At 42.6% G+C, this 19,133-nt stretch overlaps 3 protein-coding genes across 3 annotated transcripts in view; 1 reads left to right on the top strand and 2 right to left on the bottom strand.

The window, feature by feature from the left end:
* Positions 1-1,101: 1,101 nt before the first annotated feature.
* tekt1 (tektin 1) lies at positions 1,102-3,891 on the top strand (the record flags this gene model as incomplete). Its single annotated transcript, XM_080510706.1, has 7 exons — positions 1,102-1,267; positions 1,394-1,559; positions 2,139-2,267; positions 2,459-2,602; positions 2,694-2,919; positions 3,114-3,310; positions 3,732-3,891. The coding sequence occupies 7 exons, from the start codon at positions 1,102-1,104 to the stop codon at positions 3,889-3,891; spliced, it is 1,188 nt and encodes a 395-aa protein (XP_080366832.1).
* A 649-nt stretch (positions 3,892-4,540) lies between these two features.
* Positions 4,541-8,596, bottom strand: xaf1 (XIAP associated factor 1). Its single transcript, XM_080502395.1, has 7 exons — positions 8,510-8,596; positions 7,219-7,354; positions 6,981-7,037; positions 6,129-6,354; positions 5,980-6,047; positions 5,202-5,435; positions 4,541-5,110 (listed from the first exon to the last, which is right to left on the bottom strand). Exons 1-7 carry the CDS (start codon positions 8,545-8,547, stop codon positions 5,075-5,077), a joined length of 795 nt encoding a protein of 264 aa, XP_080358521.1. The 5' UTR covers positions 8,548-8,596; the 3' UTR covers positions 4,541-5,074.
* Positions 8,597-17,403: 8,807 nt separating this feature from the next.
* ecel1 (endothelin converting enzyme-like 1) overlaps positions 17,404-19,133 on the bottom strand; it is a gene marked incomplete at both ends in the record, with an annotated part of 43,092 nt that continues 41,362 nt past the window's right edge. The window contains one exon of the mRNA XM_080512539.1: positions 17,404-17,503. Coding sequence (XP_080368665.1) covers positions 17,404-17,503 — 100 coding nt within the window. The remainder of the gene's footprint in view (positions 17,504-19,133) is intronic.

Raw genomic sequence — 19,133 nt, 5'->3', positions numbered from 1 at the left:
TTGCCTCGAAAAAACAAATTTATGGATATAAATGGTAAAAACCTGATAAATGAATAACTGGATAGATCTTTTGGGGGAATGAAAAGTTACTTGGAACCATTGACAACAGTACTTCTGTCACCGCTGTTGAAATACCTGGCGAGAAATCGAAACGCAAGAATACGTGATGGCGTCAGCCACCGCGTGCCTGTGACGTATAACATCCGTTGCCAGGGTAACGGCTTGTTTCGCACGTCTCCCGTCGGGCCGGACTCCGCGGACCTTAAAACTTTAAAACTTACACTTTTCTTGCATTTAAGTCGCCAAAACACAAGGTATGTGCTAAAGCTTGAGCCTGAGGAGCGCTTTTTTTGTTTGTTTATTTAATTTTTTTGTGAACTGGAGAGAAATGAAGGCGGACAGTGAATGTGAAACTAACGGTAGCACCGACGGCTAAAACTCTGATAATTTAAACATTTAGACACTTAAATTCACCTTTCTAGTACACTGAAGGTGGAAATCAACAAATTAACTATATATAATTGCATAGAACCCAACTGGTGTGCAGCTGCCAATTCAACATCGCCAATCTATGTAATAAAATAATCAATAGATAACTGTAGAAATTAACTAATTTAAAATTTTGATGATGGTTGAGATTAAAAACCTGATCAATGGCTGTAAATAAAAGTTCCTATTAATTTATGGTGCTTCTCTTAAAATAAAATAATTAAATTGTAAGAAAGATTCTGGCACTACCAATTAAATAAGTTATGCATCCCTCTATCATTTAATTTATTTATCACTTGGTGTCCATTGATTCATGCTTTAGGTAGATAAATGGACGATGGGGCCGTGTGGAGGTTCCTTTCTGTCAACATGCCTCATTTCTTGTTATTTCTAATGATAAATTCATGAATAAGCTGAGTTTAAAATTGACATTAATCAAATCAATAATAAAGGTTTTATAACATCATAAAATGAGATTATGTAAAATGTTCATATGTTGAATTCAGTGTAGACGTGACATAACTAAACACTAAAACATTCATATCGACCCCTAAAAACAAACATGGATGGTAACAGAGTAAAGTTGTGTTTATTGACCTAGCACCAGAGGGCATGGCGGAGCTGGAGAGCAGCCGCCAGCAGGCTGCCGAACCCGGCCTGCTGCATGTCGACGCAAAGCTGGACCACTCGGAGTTCTTCAGGGAGGAGTGCAAGGATCTCATCCTGCAGGTTGCCACAACCACCAGACGCATGCAGGACAGCGACGGCAACCAGCTCAGTGAGTGGAAGAGTGAAAACTATCTGCTCACCTGAAAGAGTTCAGGTCTGAAAGAGCCGGCTGAGGGGATCCATTCCTGTTACTTTTTGTTGCTGTTGTTGTTGTTGTTGTCACTTTCCCATTCAGAGCAGCGAGCTCGAGACCTCCAGTTTGTGAAGCAGGAGTTGGAGCTCAAGCTGGAGGAGACGATTGTGGAGGTGGACGCCCTCGTGGCCTTGCAGAGCAGAGTGGTGAAGGCCCTGGACGCCACCGGGGAGCCGCTGAGAGTCACGGTGCTCTGTCTGCAGGAGAGGCGAGCGCTTCAACCCTCCACCCTTCAGGAAACCAGTTTCCCTTCATGTTCAACCGACCAGAAATGACAAAGGGCACTATAACTAAGAGAGTAATTCATAAAAACTAATTTGAGATGAAAGTAATACAGGTGTAAACATTTTTTTTTTTTTTAAGTAATATGGTGCAGACTCCCAAATGTACTTAAGCATTACAGATGTCAACACTGTCCAGCCAATGACGTACAGTTACACACCTCCTGATGAAGATGAGCCACAGCATAGGGAAGCTCCATGTTGTAAACACACGTCAATCGAGAAAGTCTCTCAGTTCCTGATTGGGACATATAAACGTGACGTGTGATCCTGAATTAGAACAGCTGAACCTGCTGATTTCTGGACATCTTCTCACTGCAAATTACAACCATTTGATTCCAGGAGGAGCAGCCTCAGTCCTAAACAACTTTTTTTTTAAAAGCTCATTCCTGTCTTGCCTCTGCTTTAGTTCATTGTGAATTTTGAAGAAGCTGCCATACTTTTTGAATGGTGCTTTTTAATGTAGCATCCATCCATCCATCCTCTTTTCTTCCTGGTCGTGGCAGATTGAAACGTCCCCCCTCTGAGATGCGGCATGACGAGGTGGACGCAGAGCTGGCAAAAGAGAAGGAGGCCTTCGAGGGGGTGGCGTCTCTTCTGCAGAGGGTGGCGGGGCAGATCAAGGAGCAGATACGGTAAGAGAGACAACTCCCGGTGACAATACAATGACACGCACGCACGCACGCACACACACACACACACACACACACACACACACACACACACACACACACACACACACACACACACACACACACACACACACACACACACACACACACACACACATACACACAGAGGCCAAACTCATGGCATTGAATTTCAGACTGAACAGATCGGCCAAGTACCATCTAGAACACGACCTGAAGGACAAATTTGAGACGGAGACCATCGATGACTCCTGCGCCATCATGACCGTCCACTCCAGAGACAACCGGCGGCTCCAGACCACAGGCTGTTTTCCGCCCAGGTACGTCTGTCCTCACACTGCCAGACGGTGTCTTATTGACACTGTGTCTATATGAAGGTGTTTCCCCCCTCCACCCCCAAACGTCCCTCAGTGTCCCGGTGACGCCGGAGCAGTGTGAGGACATCTCGGACGCCAACATGGCGAAGGCCGAGCAGCAGAGGAATAGTTCCGCATCCCTCAGGGTTCTGGTGGAGTTGGTGCTGGAGCAGACGGCGGCAGACATGCAGAAGAGGATCCGGTATACAGCGGCAGCATTTCAGATCAACATCCAGGAAATCAAGTCTGCAAAGAGCCAGATGGAGGACAGGATACCGAAGGCAGGACAACACACACACACACACACACACACACACACACACACACACACACACACACACACACAAACGCCCGTTTTTCGGTGACTCATTATCGGCGTCATGTAAACGGACGCCCAGATCGCTGTGGCAGTTTTTGCGGCTTTGACCCGAGGACGTGGACAAGGCCTTGAGTCTCCCCGCCGGCTCTGTTCCAGATCCAGTCAGAGATTTTGGGCCAGCAGACGATCAGAGAGGACCTGCTGGCGGCCGTGGCGGAGACGGAGCGCTCCCTGGGTCTGGCTCAGACCCGCCTGGGGCTGCGCCAGCTGAGGCCCGGTAAGGAGCACTGCCAGGACGCGGTGCAGACCCAGCTCGTCTCCGAGGTCCAGCAGCTCAACGCACACGTCAGCAGGTCAGGCTGGACGCAGCAGATACCGCTGAGGAGTACTTCACGCTGCCTAATGTACTTGATTACTGTGTGGACTACAAAGAAGGGACAGTAGAAGAAGAAAAGAACAGGAAATATCATATCGGATCAGTTTTTTGTATATTGCTTCTCAGTAAGTTACTGCTTTTAAAAAAAAATTAAACTTGTACCTTGTGGCAAGTTGCTACACCATTACAGTTGTACTTACTATTTACTGCCTTAAATACAGTAGCAATTTGACTTGTAACCGAAAAATTATTACTCGATTCCAGCCATAGTTACAAGTTACTCCTTTATAGGCTACCATACTGGTGTGGTATTTTATTTTGTAACGACAAAATCAGTTCTCGACTATAGTTCTAATTATTGCTTCGTGTGTGGGTGTGTGCGTGTTCTCCGCCCGCAGGCTGCGTGAGCAGGCTTTGCGCTCGGAGGAGGTGCAGCGGATGCTGACAAAGCTCCGGGTGCAGCTGCAGGAGAACATCGAGCAGAAGAGCCGCTCGCTGTATATCGACGAGGTTCTCTGCTCGCAGCACCGAGAACCCGTCGTCATACGCCACTTCTGAATCCCGCCACTGAGAACGATCCGTCTCAACACGCAGCCGCATGTAAAGTCACTCTGAACGCAAGCCTCTTGTCAAATGTGGGCCTTTTTTATTTTTTTGCATGGAAATGCTGCGATTGAGACGAATTCTGTCATTTAAGTTGTCGTCTTCAGTTTGGCTGAAATTGCTTCAAATAAACTCTCAACATGATTGGATTTACTTCTTCCTCCTTCCTTCTCCTTCATGCAAATGTGCATTGAGTGGATTGTGTTGTTTCTTTTGCATTTGTTTTTATTGATTTAATGTTTTTTTTTCATTCATATTAATAAAAAATAATAATAATATAACCCCCTGGGCCAATCCTGGCCCTCTGGAGGCACTATTTTACTGGTTCTGCCTCCTCCAGATGAAATTGGGTTGCATGTGGCCTCTGAGCTAAACTGACATCTCAGCTCTCGTCAGACAGTGATGACATTAATAAACAGATCATATATTATTGTTTATTCCCAAACTGCTTCATTTGAAAACATCTCCAGACAGATTTCTGCTTGTTTGTATTTAAGAGAAAGGACTGAATGTCAATTATTTGCAGAAATAAATATACTGGGACAAATAAAAGAAGGAGATTTGACCACAAGTCCATTATTGTTTATTAGTTAGTTGATAGGTTTCAAGGTCTTCAGCTGTCATTATAACAGACAACTGGACAAAACAATTCAAATTGCGTGACAAGGTCAGCAAAGGCAACACATGGCAGCAAACCTTTCTTTTCTCTGTTGTTGTGAGCAGCATTAATCAGACCTACTTCTGCTTCAGTTTGGATCTCTGTTACAACTCGAGTTCCCACTTCTCTGTTGGTAAATCACATCACTGGATCAGTCCCGACACACCAGTATCAATACGACTATTTTGCATGGAAGTGTCGTGGATGTACTGGTGCATCCGTGAAAATTAAGCAACCCTTTCTAATAACTTCATGTGGACTCGTGCTGACTCAGCAGCGCTCTCATAGCACGCTGCCCCCTAGAGTTTTGACACGGAATTGAAATTTTTTACAAAGTGCACCTGAGATAAACGTGACAGGCACCTGAACTCTGAACTACTTAATCCAAACCATGAAACATCAGGTGAACAACAACCCACTGTCATTCATTTAACCATCTAAGGCCCCGGAGTGACTTTTTTTTAGCTTCTGGATTCTCCTTCATCGATTCAGGAAGACATGGATTTGACACTTTGCCTAAAAAAAAACAAAAAACACAAAAAACAAAGGTGTAACTTCCAGTGTAGAAAATGTGTCAATAAGTCTCGTGTAACCGGATAAATGTTACCTGATGCCTGCGCAGCATGAAGAGGGGCAAGGCCAGACCACAGTGTGGGCAGTTATTGATCTGGTTCATGTCATCTTCATCCTCATCTTCCTCTTCAAACGGGAAGGCGTTACTCGCTTTGCCCGACACGGACATGTTCTGGTAGACGCTTCTTAGCGCCGCAGCGGCGCCCCCGGTGGCCTCCCAGTCGTCTTCGTCCTCCTCCTGCTCATAACCCCCCCTTGTGCAATCCAGCTGGTCGTCGTGTGAGAGGAAACAGCATTCACCATATAATGTCACGAACTGTGTTGTAATACCAGTTGGAACCACACGGCGGTGCCGTGAGTCGCTACAGAGACACAGTTTAGCTTTCAGACACAAGCGAAATAATAATTAACGTTTTTCTGCCGCTGGACATGGTGGACAAGTGAATGTTGCTAATAACTACCCGTTTTAATTTCTAAAAGCAAAAATTCAGTTCTGCCAGTTCGAGTTTCCTTTAATGTGTATATTTCGGTTTAATTGACCTGGAATTTCCACTTTTTCTTGCACATGAAAATTATTATATATATCAGATTAAAAAGCTCAACTGGCACCTCTTATAAAAGTTTAATGTCATGCGAGGATATTACGCAAAATCAGCAACAATTGGCATTCAAGTACAATATGTGCAATTCCAATTTTGTCCACTAGATGGGTTAGTGAGTCACTGTGGCCTCCAAGCATTATCAGGTGGAGGCTTTTGCAGTTTTCTTAGTATTTTAAAGCAATAATAATAATAATAATAATAGTAAAGCACCTCATGTTTGTCTATGTCCTCCACTGGAAACGATCCCATACAGAAGCTACAGCTCGCTGTTTGTTTCTCTGTGGACGGGTGGAGAACAGGACTTGATTAAGACATTTGGAGACGGGAGTCTCTCCGCAGCACCATCAGCTTCCCCTCACTTGTGGCAGAGGTTTTTGGAGGGCTGGGGTTTTGGCCGTTGTCGTCGTCGGATGCCGAGCAGGTCAGGTCGTGCTCGCTCTGCTCGCTCAGTTTGACGTAGCGTCGGCAGTCAGGGCAGCGCTCGGTTCGACTCCCGCAGAACAGTCTGTGCTCATCCAGGTCTTTGAACGGCAGCAGCAGCTCACAGAAGTCACAGCTCAGCAGACGCTCCACACACTCTTCCAACTAACACACACACACACGCACGCACGCATGCACGCACACACACACACACACACACACACACACACACACACACACACACACAGGAAGAGCTGGGTTAAAATAAAATAAAAAAACCTCTATAAATAGAGCCAATCTTCAAAAATTGAGCAAGACATTTTTTTTTTTAAGAAACTTTAAGATGCAGGCGAAGCAAACTGACACCAACAGGTTTTTGATAAGGTTTGGTCTTATTTAATGTTACTTTTTACTTTTATACTTTGATGACATGTCAGAGGTTTAACTCTTTCACTTTCTCTTCACCTGCATGATGATGTAATTGTTCTAACCTTTATCCTGAGAACGACACCGGATCGAGTCTGGGTCAGACTCCAAGGCTTTTCTGTGTGGACTTTGCGTGGTCTTATTCTCCACTTACTCTCACTTCTCCCGACAGTCCGGAGGTGTGAATGTGAAAGTGAAAATGTTGCAGGTTGAGAACAGTGAAGTCCGAAATGTCTATTTAAGTGCTGCTAGATAAAGAGATTGTATTTAATCAAGGCAGTTCTGCGTCGGTGTAAAAGAACCCGAGGGATCCGTGCAGACGAAATACAGTGACTGGAAAGTGTGCGGTTCAATTCTGCACTGACCTCGTGATCCTGCAGGTGGCAGCGTTCCATCTTCTGGGTACATTGAGAGCATCGCACCTGGAACCACAGGTTGAAATGAGAGAGGGAGGAACCTGTGTGTGTGTGTGTGTGTGTGTGTGTGTGTGTGTGTGTGTGTGTGTGTGTGTGTGTGTGTGTGTGTGTGTGTGTGTGTGTGTGTGTGTGTGTGTGTGTGTGTGTGTGTGTGTGTGTGTGTGTGTGTGTGTGTGTGTGTGTGTACCAGGCTGTGTTGCTCCTCCCGGTGTTCTCTCAGCTGATCTCGGGGAACAGCTTCTCCACAGTCGGGACACACACACAGGAAGCGGCTGCAGTGCGTCTCGTGCAGAGCAAAGTTCGCCTCCGCCACGTCTTTGTGGCTGAAAGGGGATGAGAACAGACTCACGATCTCATTGCGTGACGGCCTCGGACCGGAGGTTGAGAACCACTTCAGTCCAGAACGTGTCTCGCCGACATTAGTGGACGTCAGCAGCATAACATCATGAGAAGGAAGCTCGGATATCAGTGAATTTTAAAACGTGCTATATTATGTAAATGTACAATCTATGAATATTATATAATAATCACATACATGTAGTGATTAATAACTATACAGGTGATAGTTCTGGAGGACAGGCTTTGTTCCACCTTGTTCTGCGATCACAACACGATATCTTTGTAATCCCATGAAGCCGCTTGGGGTTTGGAAAAAATGCATGAAAATGATGATGTGGTTGCCTAATAGTAACTCTACCCATAAAACTTATCTCCTGCTCCAGTTGCAGCTCGTTTATCTCACTTCATGAGGAGAGTTCCCGTTCATATCTGGGTTGGTCTTAAAGGTTAACAGATGGGGACAAAAATAATTTCTGGCATATGGTGCAATATGTACACTGACAGTGGCTTGTAAAAAAAAAGAAAAGAAAAAAAAAGTGCAGAAGTTTAAAGTAGGGTCGAGTTTTTGAAATATCCCATGGTTGTGGAAGAGCTGAGAAGAACAAATCAAGATATGTGGAGGCAGGTGATCTGGTCACGGGAGAACAAAACACCACTGTGAAGCATGGTGGTGGCAGCATCATGCTGCAGGGCTGCTTTCCTTCAGAAGAGACAGGGGAGCTGTCTTATAGTAAAACCTGTTGAAAGTCTGCAGAAGACTTGAGACTGAGGTGGAACCACACAGGAAAGGTTTGCATCAAAGCACATCCACGTGAAAGGTTTTGTAACTTCTGCAATCGAGCTGTCTTCAATTACTGAAGAAAATCACCTTGATTTGAATTTAATGTTAAATTCTTTCTTACAAAGAGTTGGAACTAGTGTGAAAGACAAGAAAAGTAAGATAATTCACTATAACGCAGCCAATGAAATAGGAATAGAACCACCACAGAGGGAAAGTCCCCTCCTCCCTCGCAATCGGAACCGACCGATGTTAAAATACCCTTTGATCCGATCGTAAAGTCAGAACTGTGACCCCACGTCACTGCGAGCCGATCAGGGACTCTCAGTTTATATAAGAATGGATTAAAACCTGATCTCACCACTGTCCACAGGTTCGAGTCGGCTCCGAGTTTTCCATCGCTACTCCAGAACGATCAGCCACAGAGCGCAAGAAACAGCTTCTTTTAGTTTCGACGCAAATGAAAGTGAAAGTTTACACGATAAACACGCGTTGGTTTAGAGTTTTCTCAACACGAGATGGCGCCACAGATTCAGTCATGATGAAAACCAGGAGGAAGTCGGGGTTTTTTGTTAAAAAAAAAAAAAAAAAGGGGGGGGGTCAAAGTCAAGATTATGAAGAAAAAAAGGAAAATATTCTGTATATTTATTTATTTATTTATTTATTTATTTATTTATTTATTTATTTATTTATTTATTTATTTATTTATTCATTTATTTATTCATTTATTTATTAAGTCAGAAGTCTGGTAAAAAAAAAAAGTTGAATTACCTCCTGGAAAAAAATATCTGGAAAGAAAATTAGGCCTTCTGATTAAAAGAAAAATCCAAAGTCAAATGTACTGCAGAGTTAGTACAGTGTGAGTAAGTGCAAAGATTCTGAAAAGAAACTGCTGGAGTTACCCCCCCCCCCCCCCCCCCCCCCTTTGTTTAAGGTCTGAACTCTGATTCAAAAAAATTATAATAATACATTACACAAATAAAAGACAGAAGTTAGATTTTTGTTTTGTTTTGTTTTAAAAAAAAGGTGCGATTAACAAAGAGAGAAAAAGAGACTCTCATGAGAAAAAATAATAATGATAGGAGGTCGAAAATAGAGTCAAACTGTTGAGAATAACATGGAAATGTCTCTTCTTGTCAATCCCTAATACTCCACCATACCCCTCCTCCATCCCTCAAAAGTCTTGGTAATAACTACGCTGCGTTTGTGAGCGAAAACGAGAAATTATTTCTTTTTCAAAAAAGACGCTTTTGAAGAGCAGCTTTGCCAGTTCAAACGGCCTGCATGTTGTCACGGGGAGAATGTGAAGTCTTTTCTTTCTGCAGCTCTGAGCTCAAGAAACTGATTCCAGCTATAAATTCAGCAGCAGGGGCAGAATATCTCACTGAAATTTCACATGCAAATCTCCAAGTGGAGCTCTGAAGTGAAAATTTAGGACTGCAGAGAGATTTAGTGAGGTGTGTAAATATGTATTGGATGTAGGTAATCCCTATTGAAAACTCTTAAATCTGAACGTGTGCAGCTTCTCTTTGATGCCGTGCGCGAAACAGCAGGAGGATTCTAATCTCTTCTCTGCTTTAAGTTACCTAGTGAACACTTTCTTTGATTTTTCTCTGTTTTAATGTGTGGATCTATCATAGACTGACCGTCTCAGTATAAGCTGGTCTTGAATACAGCAGCAATTACTACTTTAAATTGAAGTTAGTCCTGGATACAAATACACAATAATATACATAATGCAAATCACATGTTTTACACTGACTCATGCAGAAAAAGTTATCAGGTCCCATTGCACTCCATCATTTCTTTAGACCGACCAGACCGGTAACATAATACCATAATAACCTTTAAATGTATTAATCCCAATTAAGCACAATTAAATATCATAATTTTAAAAATCTTAAGCACATTTCATTTTGCATGAGCAGATTCAAGATAGGACACTTTTAACTGGTCACGTTGACAACTCTGGAGTTTCCACACGATGGCGCTGCAGCACTGCTGACAGAAGAAGAAAGCTGGTGAACGCTGGTATCATATTTCTGTTTTTGTACCTGTTTCATGTAAACTGCTGATTTCTGTTGCGACACGCGGATTAATTGTATTATTCAAAGGAATGAGTTAATAGAAAATAATTCCACCAAACGCACTGGAGCCATTTTCTCTCCGTTTGTATATAATGTATATAAGGGCTCTCACCGGGTGGCTGGAGTCCTAAAACTTTACAAAACAGTTTTTTGTAACCCTTTTCCACACTGTCAATGACTTTATTTCTCATCTGTTGTTAAGTTTCATTGGAGCGCAGCATCTTGTTGCAGCTGTTTGAGAGTTTTTTCAGACATGTTCTATTTAAGTGATTTCTTGATTGAACAGGCTTGGAAATAATCTTTTTTTTTTTTTTTTTTTTTTTTTAACAAAGTGCCAAACAAAGTGGTGGCTTCGGACAGCTTCTTGTGTTCACATTGATTATCTTTGTCTCATATTTTAATTGGCTCCATGGACTCTGCTTCACAGCCACATGGATGTAAGGATATTGCGTCTAGCGACGTGGCAGACGTACTTCAGATTGGGTCTTTGGTGCCAGCTGTATGACAGAGGCTATTATTTTGACATTCACGTAACAGGAACTTCATGGTAGAAGGACACTTTACTCAATACTCTCCTCACTCCTAGTTGCCCTCTTACAACAAACAAACCAAACCAAACTAGATGAAACAATGAACTTCATGAATTAAGTAACAAAAAGCACAACACAGCAGAATCACACACTGACAAATTGCAGGACTTGTGTGGGATTGAGACCTATGGTGTTTTTTTGTGTTTCGCATTGGTGTGTAGCCAATATATTGTGCACATTTATTATTTATTTTATTTTGATTTCTGTGATGTGTATCTTTTGTGCATAATTCATTGTTCATACAAAAATATAAAATTGCCATGATAAGAGGAATTTCGCTGTAAACTATATGATCACGCTTTTTGAAAACGTAATGTGAAAATGTATGAATTAGTAAAAGGCACTTTCCCTCAATTCTTTGAGGAAGCAGACGGGAGAACTTGCGTGAGATTGAGACCTGGAGTGGCTGTACTGATTCTTTTTTGTGTTTCACATGCTAAATCGTCTCCATGAATGGCAAACCCCTGTGTGTGGCTCAGCTCTCCTATCGATACAACACAACAGACGGTTTCTCGTCGGTCAGCACAGACACACCAACGACAGTAGTACAAAAATTAAGTAAGAAGTTCCTTCTGATATTTTCACACAAAACTCACAGGAACTCACCGAACTGAAAGTCACATTACAATCTGTGAAAGAATGTCCTGCTAGATACCTGTTTGATGAGTATTTTTTTTCTTTATTTCAAATGTAATGTCGCAGCCTGGACAGCCTTGGGTCGTGGTACATCGCAGATCTGTACTAAGGGCTCATCTTACTCCTCCTCTTCCTCTTGCCCCGCCCCTTCCCGTTCCTCCTCATTGTTCTTCTTGCTCAAGAAGCGGCAGGCTGTCCCGGTCGAAGGCGTAGTCCCGCATGTTGGGGAGTCCGTACACCACACAGCAGCTCAGCGCGAAGCGCGAGCTCGGCATGGGACTGGCCGCTTGCCACTTGTTCAGCGTGGCGTTGAAGTACTTCACAGAATTGGTGGCGCCAAAGCTGTTGGAGCCCCCAGCGACGAAGATGTGGTCGTCGATCACTTCGATGCCAAAGCTGCTGCGTGTCTCACTCATGGGGGGCGAGTCGCTCCAGTTGTCGGTCTGAGGATCGTAGACCTCCACACTGTCCAGATAGTTGTTGCCATCAAAGCCGCCGACCGTTGGAAGGGAAATAAAACTACTTACTGAGAGGTAACGACAAATTGCCAAAACCAAAAGAGTCCAGGGTCTCCCGCTCCCTCTATGATTTAAAGTTGTTGCCCGAGTATCCGGTCCCTTTGGTATTCTTACCACATAGATGTGATCTCGATAAGCAACGACTCCAAGTCTACAGCGATGACTGCTCATGGGCTGAATCATGGTCCACTGGTCGGTCTCCGGGTTGTAACACTCCGCCGTCTGCAGGATCGCCACCCCGTGGAACCCTCCACAAACATACACCTGAAAAACAAAATAATTTCACTTTTTAGGCCTGTGTGGTCACAATGCTCCCTATCGAGTGTCTTTATCAGTCCACGGAGGAGGGAACTTCAGCCGAAGCTCAACTGCAACACTGGATTCCACATTCACAATCTGTCAGAATACGATGATTCTGTGTTTTCTGTTTGTTGCATCCCTCCTCCCTCTGTCCCCGTCTCCTCGTGACGCTCTCGCCTTGTGTTTTTTTTTCTGAGCGATAAACTTTTCCTCCTATTTTGTGTCTCTGCATTGGGTCTTTCAGTTCGCCGTCGCAGAATCCAAAAACGTTTAGGAATCCATATAAATTAATTCTTCCATTTTTAAAAAGCATATTGAAGAGCAAGTCAAAAAAAAAAACAGAGGGCTATAGTTTAAAATGAGACTGTTGGTCCCAATAGATGGACTCGGATCAAGCTCTATTTTCTTCCACAGTATTCACATAATCCCTGACTGTATGCGTGAAATTGTGGGAAAACAAATAAAAATAAAAATGCCAATGCTTTAACACAGCAGCAACCTGCTTCCTTCCCTCTACCCGGCGACACTCACCTTCCCGTGGAGGGCCGTACAGCCGGCGTTGCGCCTCGGTTCTTGCATGGGCGCTATGAAGCGCCACCGGTCGGTCTGGGGCTGGTAGCACTCTGCAGAGCTGAAGTGACTGGTGCCATCGAAGCCTCCCAGGGCATAGATGAGCCCGTTCAGCACAGTCACGCTGACGTAGCAGCGGTCCAAACACATGAGCCCCACGTCTTCCCAGATGTGCTTGACGAGGTTAAACCTGTGCACATTTCTGCAATCGTCCAGTCTCTCGAAGCCACCAATGTAGTAAATGCATCCATCCAGGAAGACGGTACCATGGTAAGCACAGCAAGGCATTTCCTCGCTGGGTGACGCTCTGACCCAACGGTTCATCCGGATGTCGTAAGCCTCGACGGCATTTGTTTGTTTGCCTCTGTTCCAGCCTCCGATGGCAAACAAAATGGCGTTGGGAAGGCGTGGGCGGCAGATAGGGTTGCGGAAGGCGACGCTCCCATTTTCAGCGTGGAGGTAATGACTGAGATTGTAGGCCTCTATGACCATGTGCCGGCACAGAGAGTTTTCTTGCAGCAGGTCAATGGACATGATATTGATCTTGATGTAATGCTCAGTCATCAGGGACAGTCGTATCTAAACAGCAATGAAATGGGCACATTTTATCAGTATTATTTTATGGACTGTGTCACTTGTGGTCAGCTATCTCAACTTGATTTTGATGTTTTAAGAAAGCCTCTTGAAACTCAAGTTATGATCATATACCAACTCACACTTGACGACCACACTTAAGGAGGAAAACACCATCACCTGAGTGTTCAGGACGAGTGTGAGTCACACAGATTGTTGTACCTTTGTCATCAGGATTGGGAGGTGTCCGTTTCGCTGTTCCGGCATGTGAGCGATCCACTTCATCATGCCCTCATACGCAATGTTTTCAGAGCTCACTTTGAGGTCATCTCTGCAGAGGATGTCAGCGAGATCCTGGACAGTGACCTGCAGGAACTCCTCGCCACGAGCGACTTCCTCAAAGTGATCCAGGATGTAACGAAACCCTTTGAGATTCACGTCACGGGAACTGCAGAGTCTTGTCAACTGCCAAATGCCGATGCAATTCTGTGGGTGGATGTGCTCGTACAGGAAGTGGCTGCAGGTTTGTACAATGTCCGTTATGTTGTACTGGTCAGCGGCAATCATGAGGTCCTGCACATTGTCCACTGTCACATTCAAAGAGTCTGTGTATGCAAACTCAATGATGAGCTTCATAGTCACAGGACTGATGCCGATTACATCGTAAACCCTCTGGTTTGGGCTTGACCACAAAGTGAAAAGAGCTCTGGAGACACGGCAGAGGAATAGAGAAAGAAAACATTTGTGAGAAGGTTTACAACATTTAAAATATTAACTTGAAACTGAGTACAACCACAATATACAACATATTATTTTACAAGGTAAATTGCCTTTTTATTTTAAAAAGGCTCTTATTTTTATGGGGGGAAATGTTTTTGTTTTTTTTACTTCTGACAACAAAGGTTGGGGCGAAGTTTGTGTTTGAATTTATTCTTTTTTTTTTTACCTTTCCCATGTTTTGTCTGCATTTATGTATGTATGTTTTGTTATTTATTTAGTCAGTTAATTAATTATTTCATTATTTATTTATTACCTCTGCTGATCAAGGCTGACAGAAAGGGTTATGTTTTCTTCTGCGTGTATTAATTAATTAATTTTTCATATAGCTATTTATTGGTTTGTATGCATGCATTAAATATGTATGCATTTTACCAACCTTTCGCAAAAAACTGTTAACCCAAATTGCTGCGTCGGTTCAGGGATGATTTATCATTATCCATGGACCAACCCATTAGAGTTTGGGATAGATTTAATAGAGCAGATATGCACCTGTAAATTAATGTGTCATTCTGGGTGCAGTGTTTAAATTCTTCACTACCGATACTCACGTAATGATGTTGTTATGCGCGCTGCGTCACATGTAAGCTGCTGGTCCAATAGGAGAGGGCAAAACATCGCATGTCACTGATATCAATAATGCTGAAAAAACATGTAACGTCGCTACTGTAGGAGCCCCGCAGCTCGTTAAACTGTCAGAAAGCCACACGTTAACGAGCACCTGAACGCATCACTCGAAGTCGTCATCTATGAAGCGGCGTTTTAAATCTATGGGTTATTATTATGTCAAATATACTGATATATCTTGTGTTTTTGTGTCAAATACACTTAACAATCCTTCCAAATGTGTCAAAAATACTTTGAAATCCAATCCTTTAAATCAATAATGCTGACAAAAACAATTGGACGAGTTGTCCAGGTTTGCATTTTTGTGGACGTGTTATGTAACTCACTTACATTACACTGCTCGGTTGCACGAATGCACTAACAACGAATATGAATACAATAACACAGCAATAATAACACATCCCAAAAGGAACAGAATGGGCCAATTCAATAACTGTTAAATAACTGTTAAGCTGCCCAACAGTATACGCCAGTTGAAACTATCAAGGAAAAACATTTTCTCTCCACTTCATCTTACCTGAAGTATGAAGAGCTGGACATAATGATCTTGTGGACATGGAATTCAACATCTTGCACTTTGAGGACGGCGTCACAAAGAGTTCCACTGGAGCAGAATTCATAAACCGAGTTCATGTTGAATGACGGCATATTCCAGCTGAAACTGCGCTACTCAGTGTCACCAGTAGATGGCACTGTGTGCGGCTTGCTATACGAGTGTGACTTGGAGTGCGGAGGCTGAAGAAGAAAATAAACGTTTGTTGTTGAAGATACGTGGTGGGTCGCTCCAAGGGCCAGCTTTTGAACGTATGGGATTGTTTTTCACAAATGAACTTTTGTTTAAGGGTTGTATTGTATTTTATTTAAATATATATATATATATATTTTTTTTACAACGAACTATCGAACTAACAAACAGTGATCCTCGTAATGCATTACTATTTCTTAACTCAGTGCGTTCAGGCGACACAAAAGAATAGAAACTGACGAACACAATAAACCTTGTCATTGCAATAATAATACAATGCAGAGATGTTACATTATTTTTGTAATTTTCCTGAGTAAAAAGATATATTGACAGGAAGCCCTGCCTTTTTTTCTATCAATCAATCAATGAAAGACTTAATTTGTTTGGCAGCACTGCTCATTTGCATCGAGTTGACAGGACTACACTTCATGTAAATGAGCTGAGGGCAGGTCCTGGGTGAATTGTAATAGTTTCAGAGGGCCATGTTTTTGCCCACAGGCCTTAATGTTCACCTGAGCTTTAGAGCTTTATTTTGGGTTTCAAATCATACACGTTAAAAGGTAAAAGTGTCCAACATGTTTTTGATGATCTCAGTACAGATTTTGAATGAAGTGAAGCTCATCTTGCAGGTTACGCTTCGACGTGTGATTGATATTGCGTTAAAAAACAAACAAACACAGCTTTGGCTGAGACGGACAGGGGGCAGACGGAGGGAGGTGGACGTCCACCGTCCAGCGCTGGAGGTTCCAGAGGGACGCATCTGTTCACACACCCGCACCGATAACCAGCAAACGTAAGCTCCGGACACGTGGGAACCCAGGTCAGGGATCCTTTTTGTGTTTATTCAAACATTGAACAGCGAGGACGAGACAGCAGCCTCAGGGGGAGAAGCCGGCGGATCCTCCGTCACGTTCGAAACATGCACGCTTCAAAACAAACTGTACAACCAGAACGTCTGAGACGCATCTGAGGCACGTCTCCACTGTACAAAGATTCTCTCATTCTTATACAAAAGTACATCTTTTTTTTCTTTTTTCAAATAACACTGTGTACAAATTCTCTCCATCGACAACAGTTGATGTGTGTTGGCTTTTGTTATTTGCTGGGTGGATCAGATCAGGAAACATTAAGACGTTCTTGATTCGTGTGGAGGTCTTCCGTTCTGAGTCGCTCCATGCTACAAATCCTGAGGAAAAAAAAAAAAATCCTCCCAGAGTCTCCATCCCCCCCCAGTTGTTTTTATATAAAACAGAGCTTTAAAAACCGTACAAACACTCACAGTGACGAGAGGACGAATGCAGGCAAAAAAAGAAAACAACCCCTCAACACACAGACAGTGAGTGGAGGCGGCCACCAGGCGGCAGCAGCAGCGCTGCGCCAATCTGAGTCCAGCTTCTTAGTCCAGCTTCTTGTCGCCAGGCACAGAGATGCTACTGAGCTCAGGTCACTGTCCAAGTTCACTGTCCTGGACTTTAAACTCACTCCTAGTTCCTGTTTGATGCTACGATGGAGGGGGGAACCGGAGAGGAGGCTCGATGTTGTTACAATAAAAACAAAAAAACAAAACATGAAATCGACACGTGAGTGAAATATCTGCTAAATACAAAAATAGATGATTTTGGAAAAACAAAACAAAGTCAAACATAGAAAAATAGATATAATCAGATGATATATATGTACACAATCACTGGTCGAGGGATCCATGCTTCGTTAACAGTTACTGGTGATGTACAAACTTAAAACTTCAACATGGGGATGTTGGAGGAGGTACATTTTCTCTGCTGAGGGTCCGGGTACACAAGGGGGGGGGGGGGGTCCTGCAGGTCAAAGGGTCACCACACGGAGCACTTGTCCTCGGGGTTCATGGGAGAGCCTCTGGCGCAGTGGAAAACACGGGCGAACTCGTCGAACTGCGAAACGCTGCCAATCACTCTACCAGAGGAGGAAACGGGACAAAGTGATGAAACGCAGAGCTGCTGGTGAATGAATGACTTTAATGTGCTGCCTGGTTACAGCCCGACTAGTAACAACGACCTGAACTGTGATCAAATACGATGTAATAAAACCCGAGACGTATTAACTGTAAATACATGGAAGACCCCCCCCCCCGCTCCCCCCCATCCTTCCCATACTTTTCGATGAGGTTTCCACAGGATAGAGCTTTTCCTCAGCTTTAACATGAGATACTACTTGCTCTGCTACGTGCACTAGCAAGCGAGCTACAAATGTTTTTATGGGTTTTCTAGCCTGGAATCTATGTGTTCAGCATGAGTGGGAGACCTCCCCAAGATGGCCGCACTGTACGCACGTCACTGGCGGCGCTGTGAGGCATCGTGTTTTATATCTATTCTTACACATTATTTTATAATGATGATTGGAGATTACAGATTATAGAGAACAAATGACTTGGGCAACAGCAATCTTACATAAATACACTAAACTGTATATAGATATACGTATAAATAAATAGTCCAAACTTTTAGAACATATTCTTTCGATGTTATTCAAATGGAAGCAGTTCAAGTTCAAATCATAATAATCATTGCCTCATTTTATGTTGTAATAAAATTATTACACTACTAATATTACATTTCTTTGCCTGCTCCATAATGTAATATTAAAAGTTTTGTGGTTTTGCACTCAGGGTCTTGTTACATTATTGACCAGTTATTACCTTTCAGGTTTTACTACATCATATTTTACATAATGGTTAAACATTGCATGCATGTTTAGATAAAGTATTTCACAGACTTGAATATTCAAAGACACTTAAATTTGACTCACTGATGCACTTTGATTTTTTTTTTTACTTTGACTCTCATCGGACAGATAAAAACAGGGGGTTTATGTAATGGTAGGGATGGGTGAGATACTAATAAAAGTACTTCAGCAGTAGATAGGAAAATACATATAAAATGAACGTTTTTCAAGCCTCATGATTCAAGTAAAAACACTGCTTTTGTTTTGATTCAGAAAAGTTTCATGTTTAAACGTTTACTTTACAAGAACTTTGGCTGCTTTATTAAAACAAAAAATAGAATATAGAATGATAAACTGTTAAAAAAAAAAAAACCTTCTTTACCTACATTGGGCACAAATAACTAGTGCAAGTTTTCAAACATTTGCCCAATTCCATAAATCCAGTGAGAAATGTATAAAAGACTGAGACTTTAAAATCCACAATCTGTGTGATTTCACCATTTCGTCATGAGTAAATGTTACATAAGACTATAAAGTATTGGAATATCCTGAGATAACACTGTGAATTTCAATGAATTTCCCATAAAGGGTGAAAGTTTGTGTGAAGCAGTAGAAAAAAAAAAAAGTGTAGTCGGAGTGTTACAGCACAAAAAAGTTAAAAAACAAAAGAGAGTTGAAGTTTTATGGCTCCAAATTACCCAGGAAGATGTATTTATGATGTTTGGTATAATGAAGTTTCTTCATAAATCATTGTTGCAGTCCAAATGAGATCAAAAGAAAAAGGAAAAATTATTTAAAATAATCAAATAGTCTATTATCAAAATTCAGAAAAACGCAACTTTTTAAAAACTCTCCAACTCCT

Source organism: Blennius ocellaris, assembly GCF_963422515.1.
Source record: "Blennius ocellaris genome assembly, chromosome: 2".
Lineage (NCBI taxonomy): Eukaryota > Metazoa > Chordata > Actinopteri > Blenniiformes > Blenniidae > Blennius > Blennius ocellaris.
Note: the sequence above shows the minus strand (reverse complement) of the source record. Positions and strands in the feature narration are given on the sequence as shown.

Excerpts from the sequence above, each read along its gene's own strand:
- xaf1 (XM_080502395.1), bottom strand. The coding sequence starts at position 8,547 with ATGGAAAACTCGGAGCCGACTCGAACCTGTGGACAGTG. Across the intron at positions 7,355-8,509 it reads ACTCGAACCTGTGGACAGTG|CCACAAAGACGTGGCGGAGG; the intron begins GTGAGATCAGGT and ends ATCCCCTTTCAG. Across the intron at positions 5,436-5,979 it reads AGGACATAGACAAACATGAG|CTGGATTGCACAAGGGGGGG; the intron begins GTGCTTTACTAT and ends CACGACGACCAG.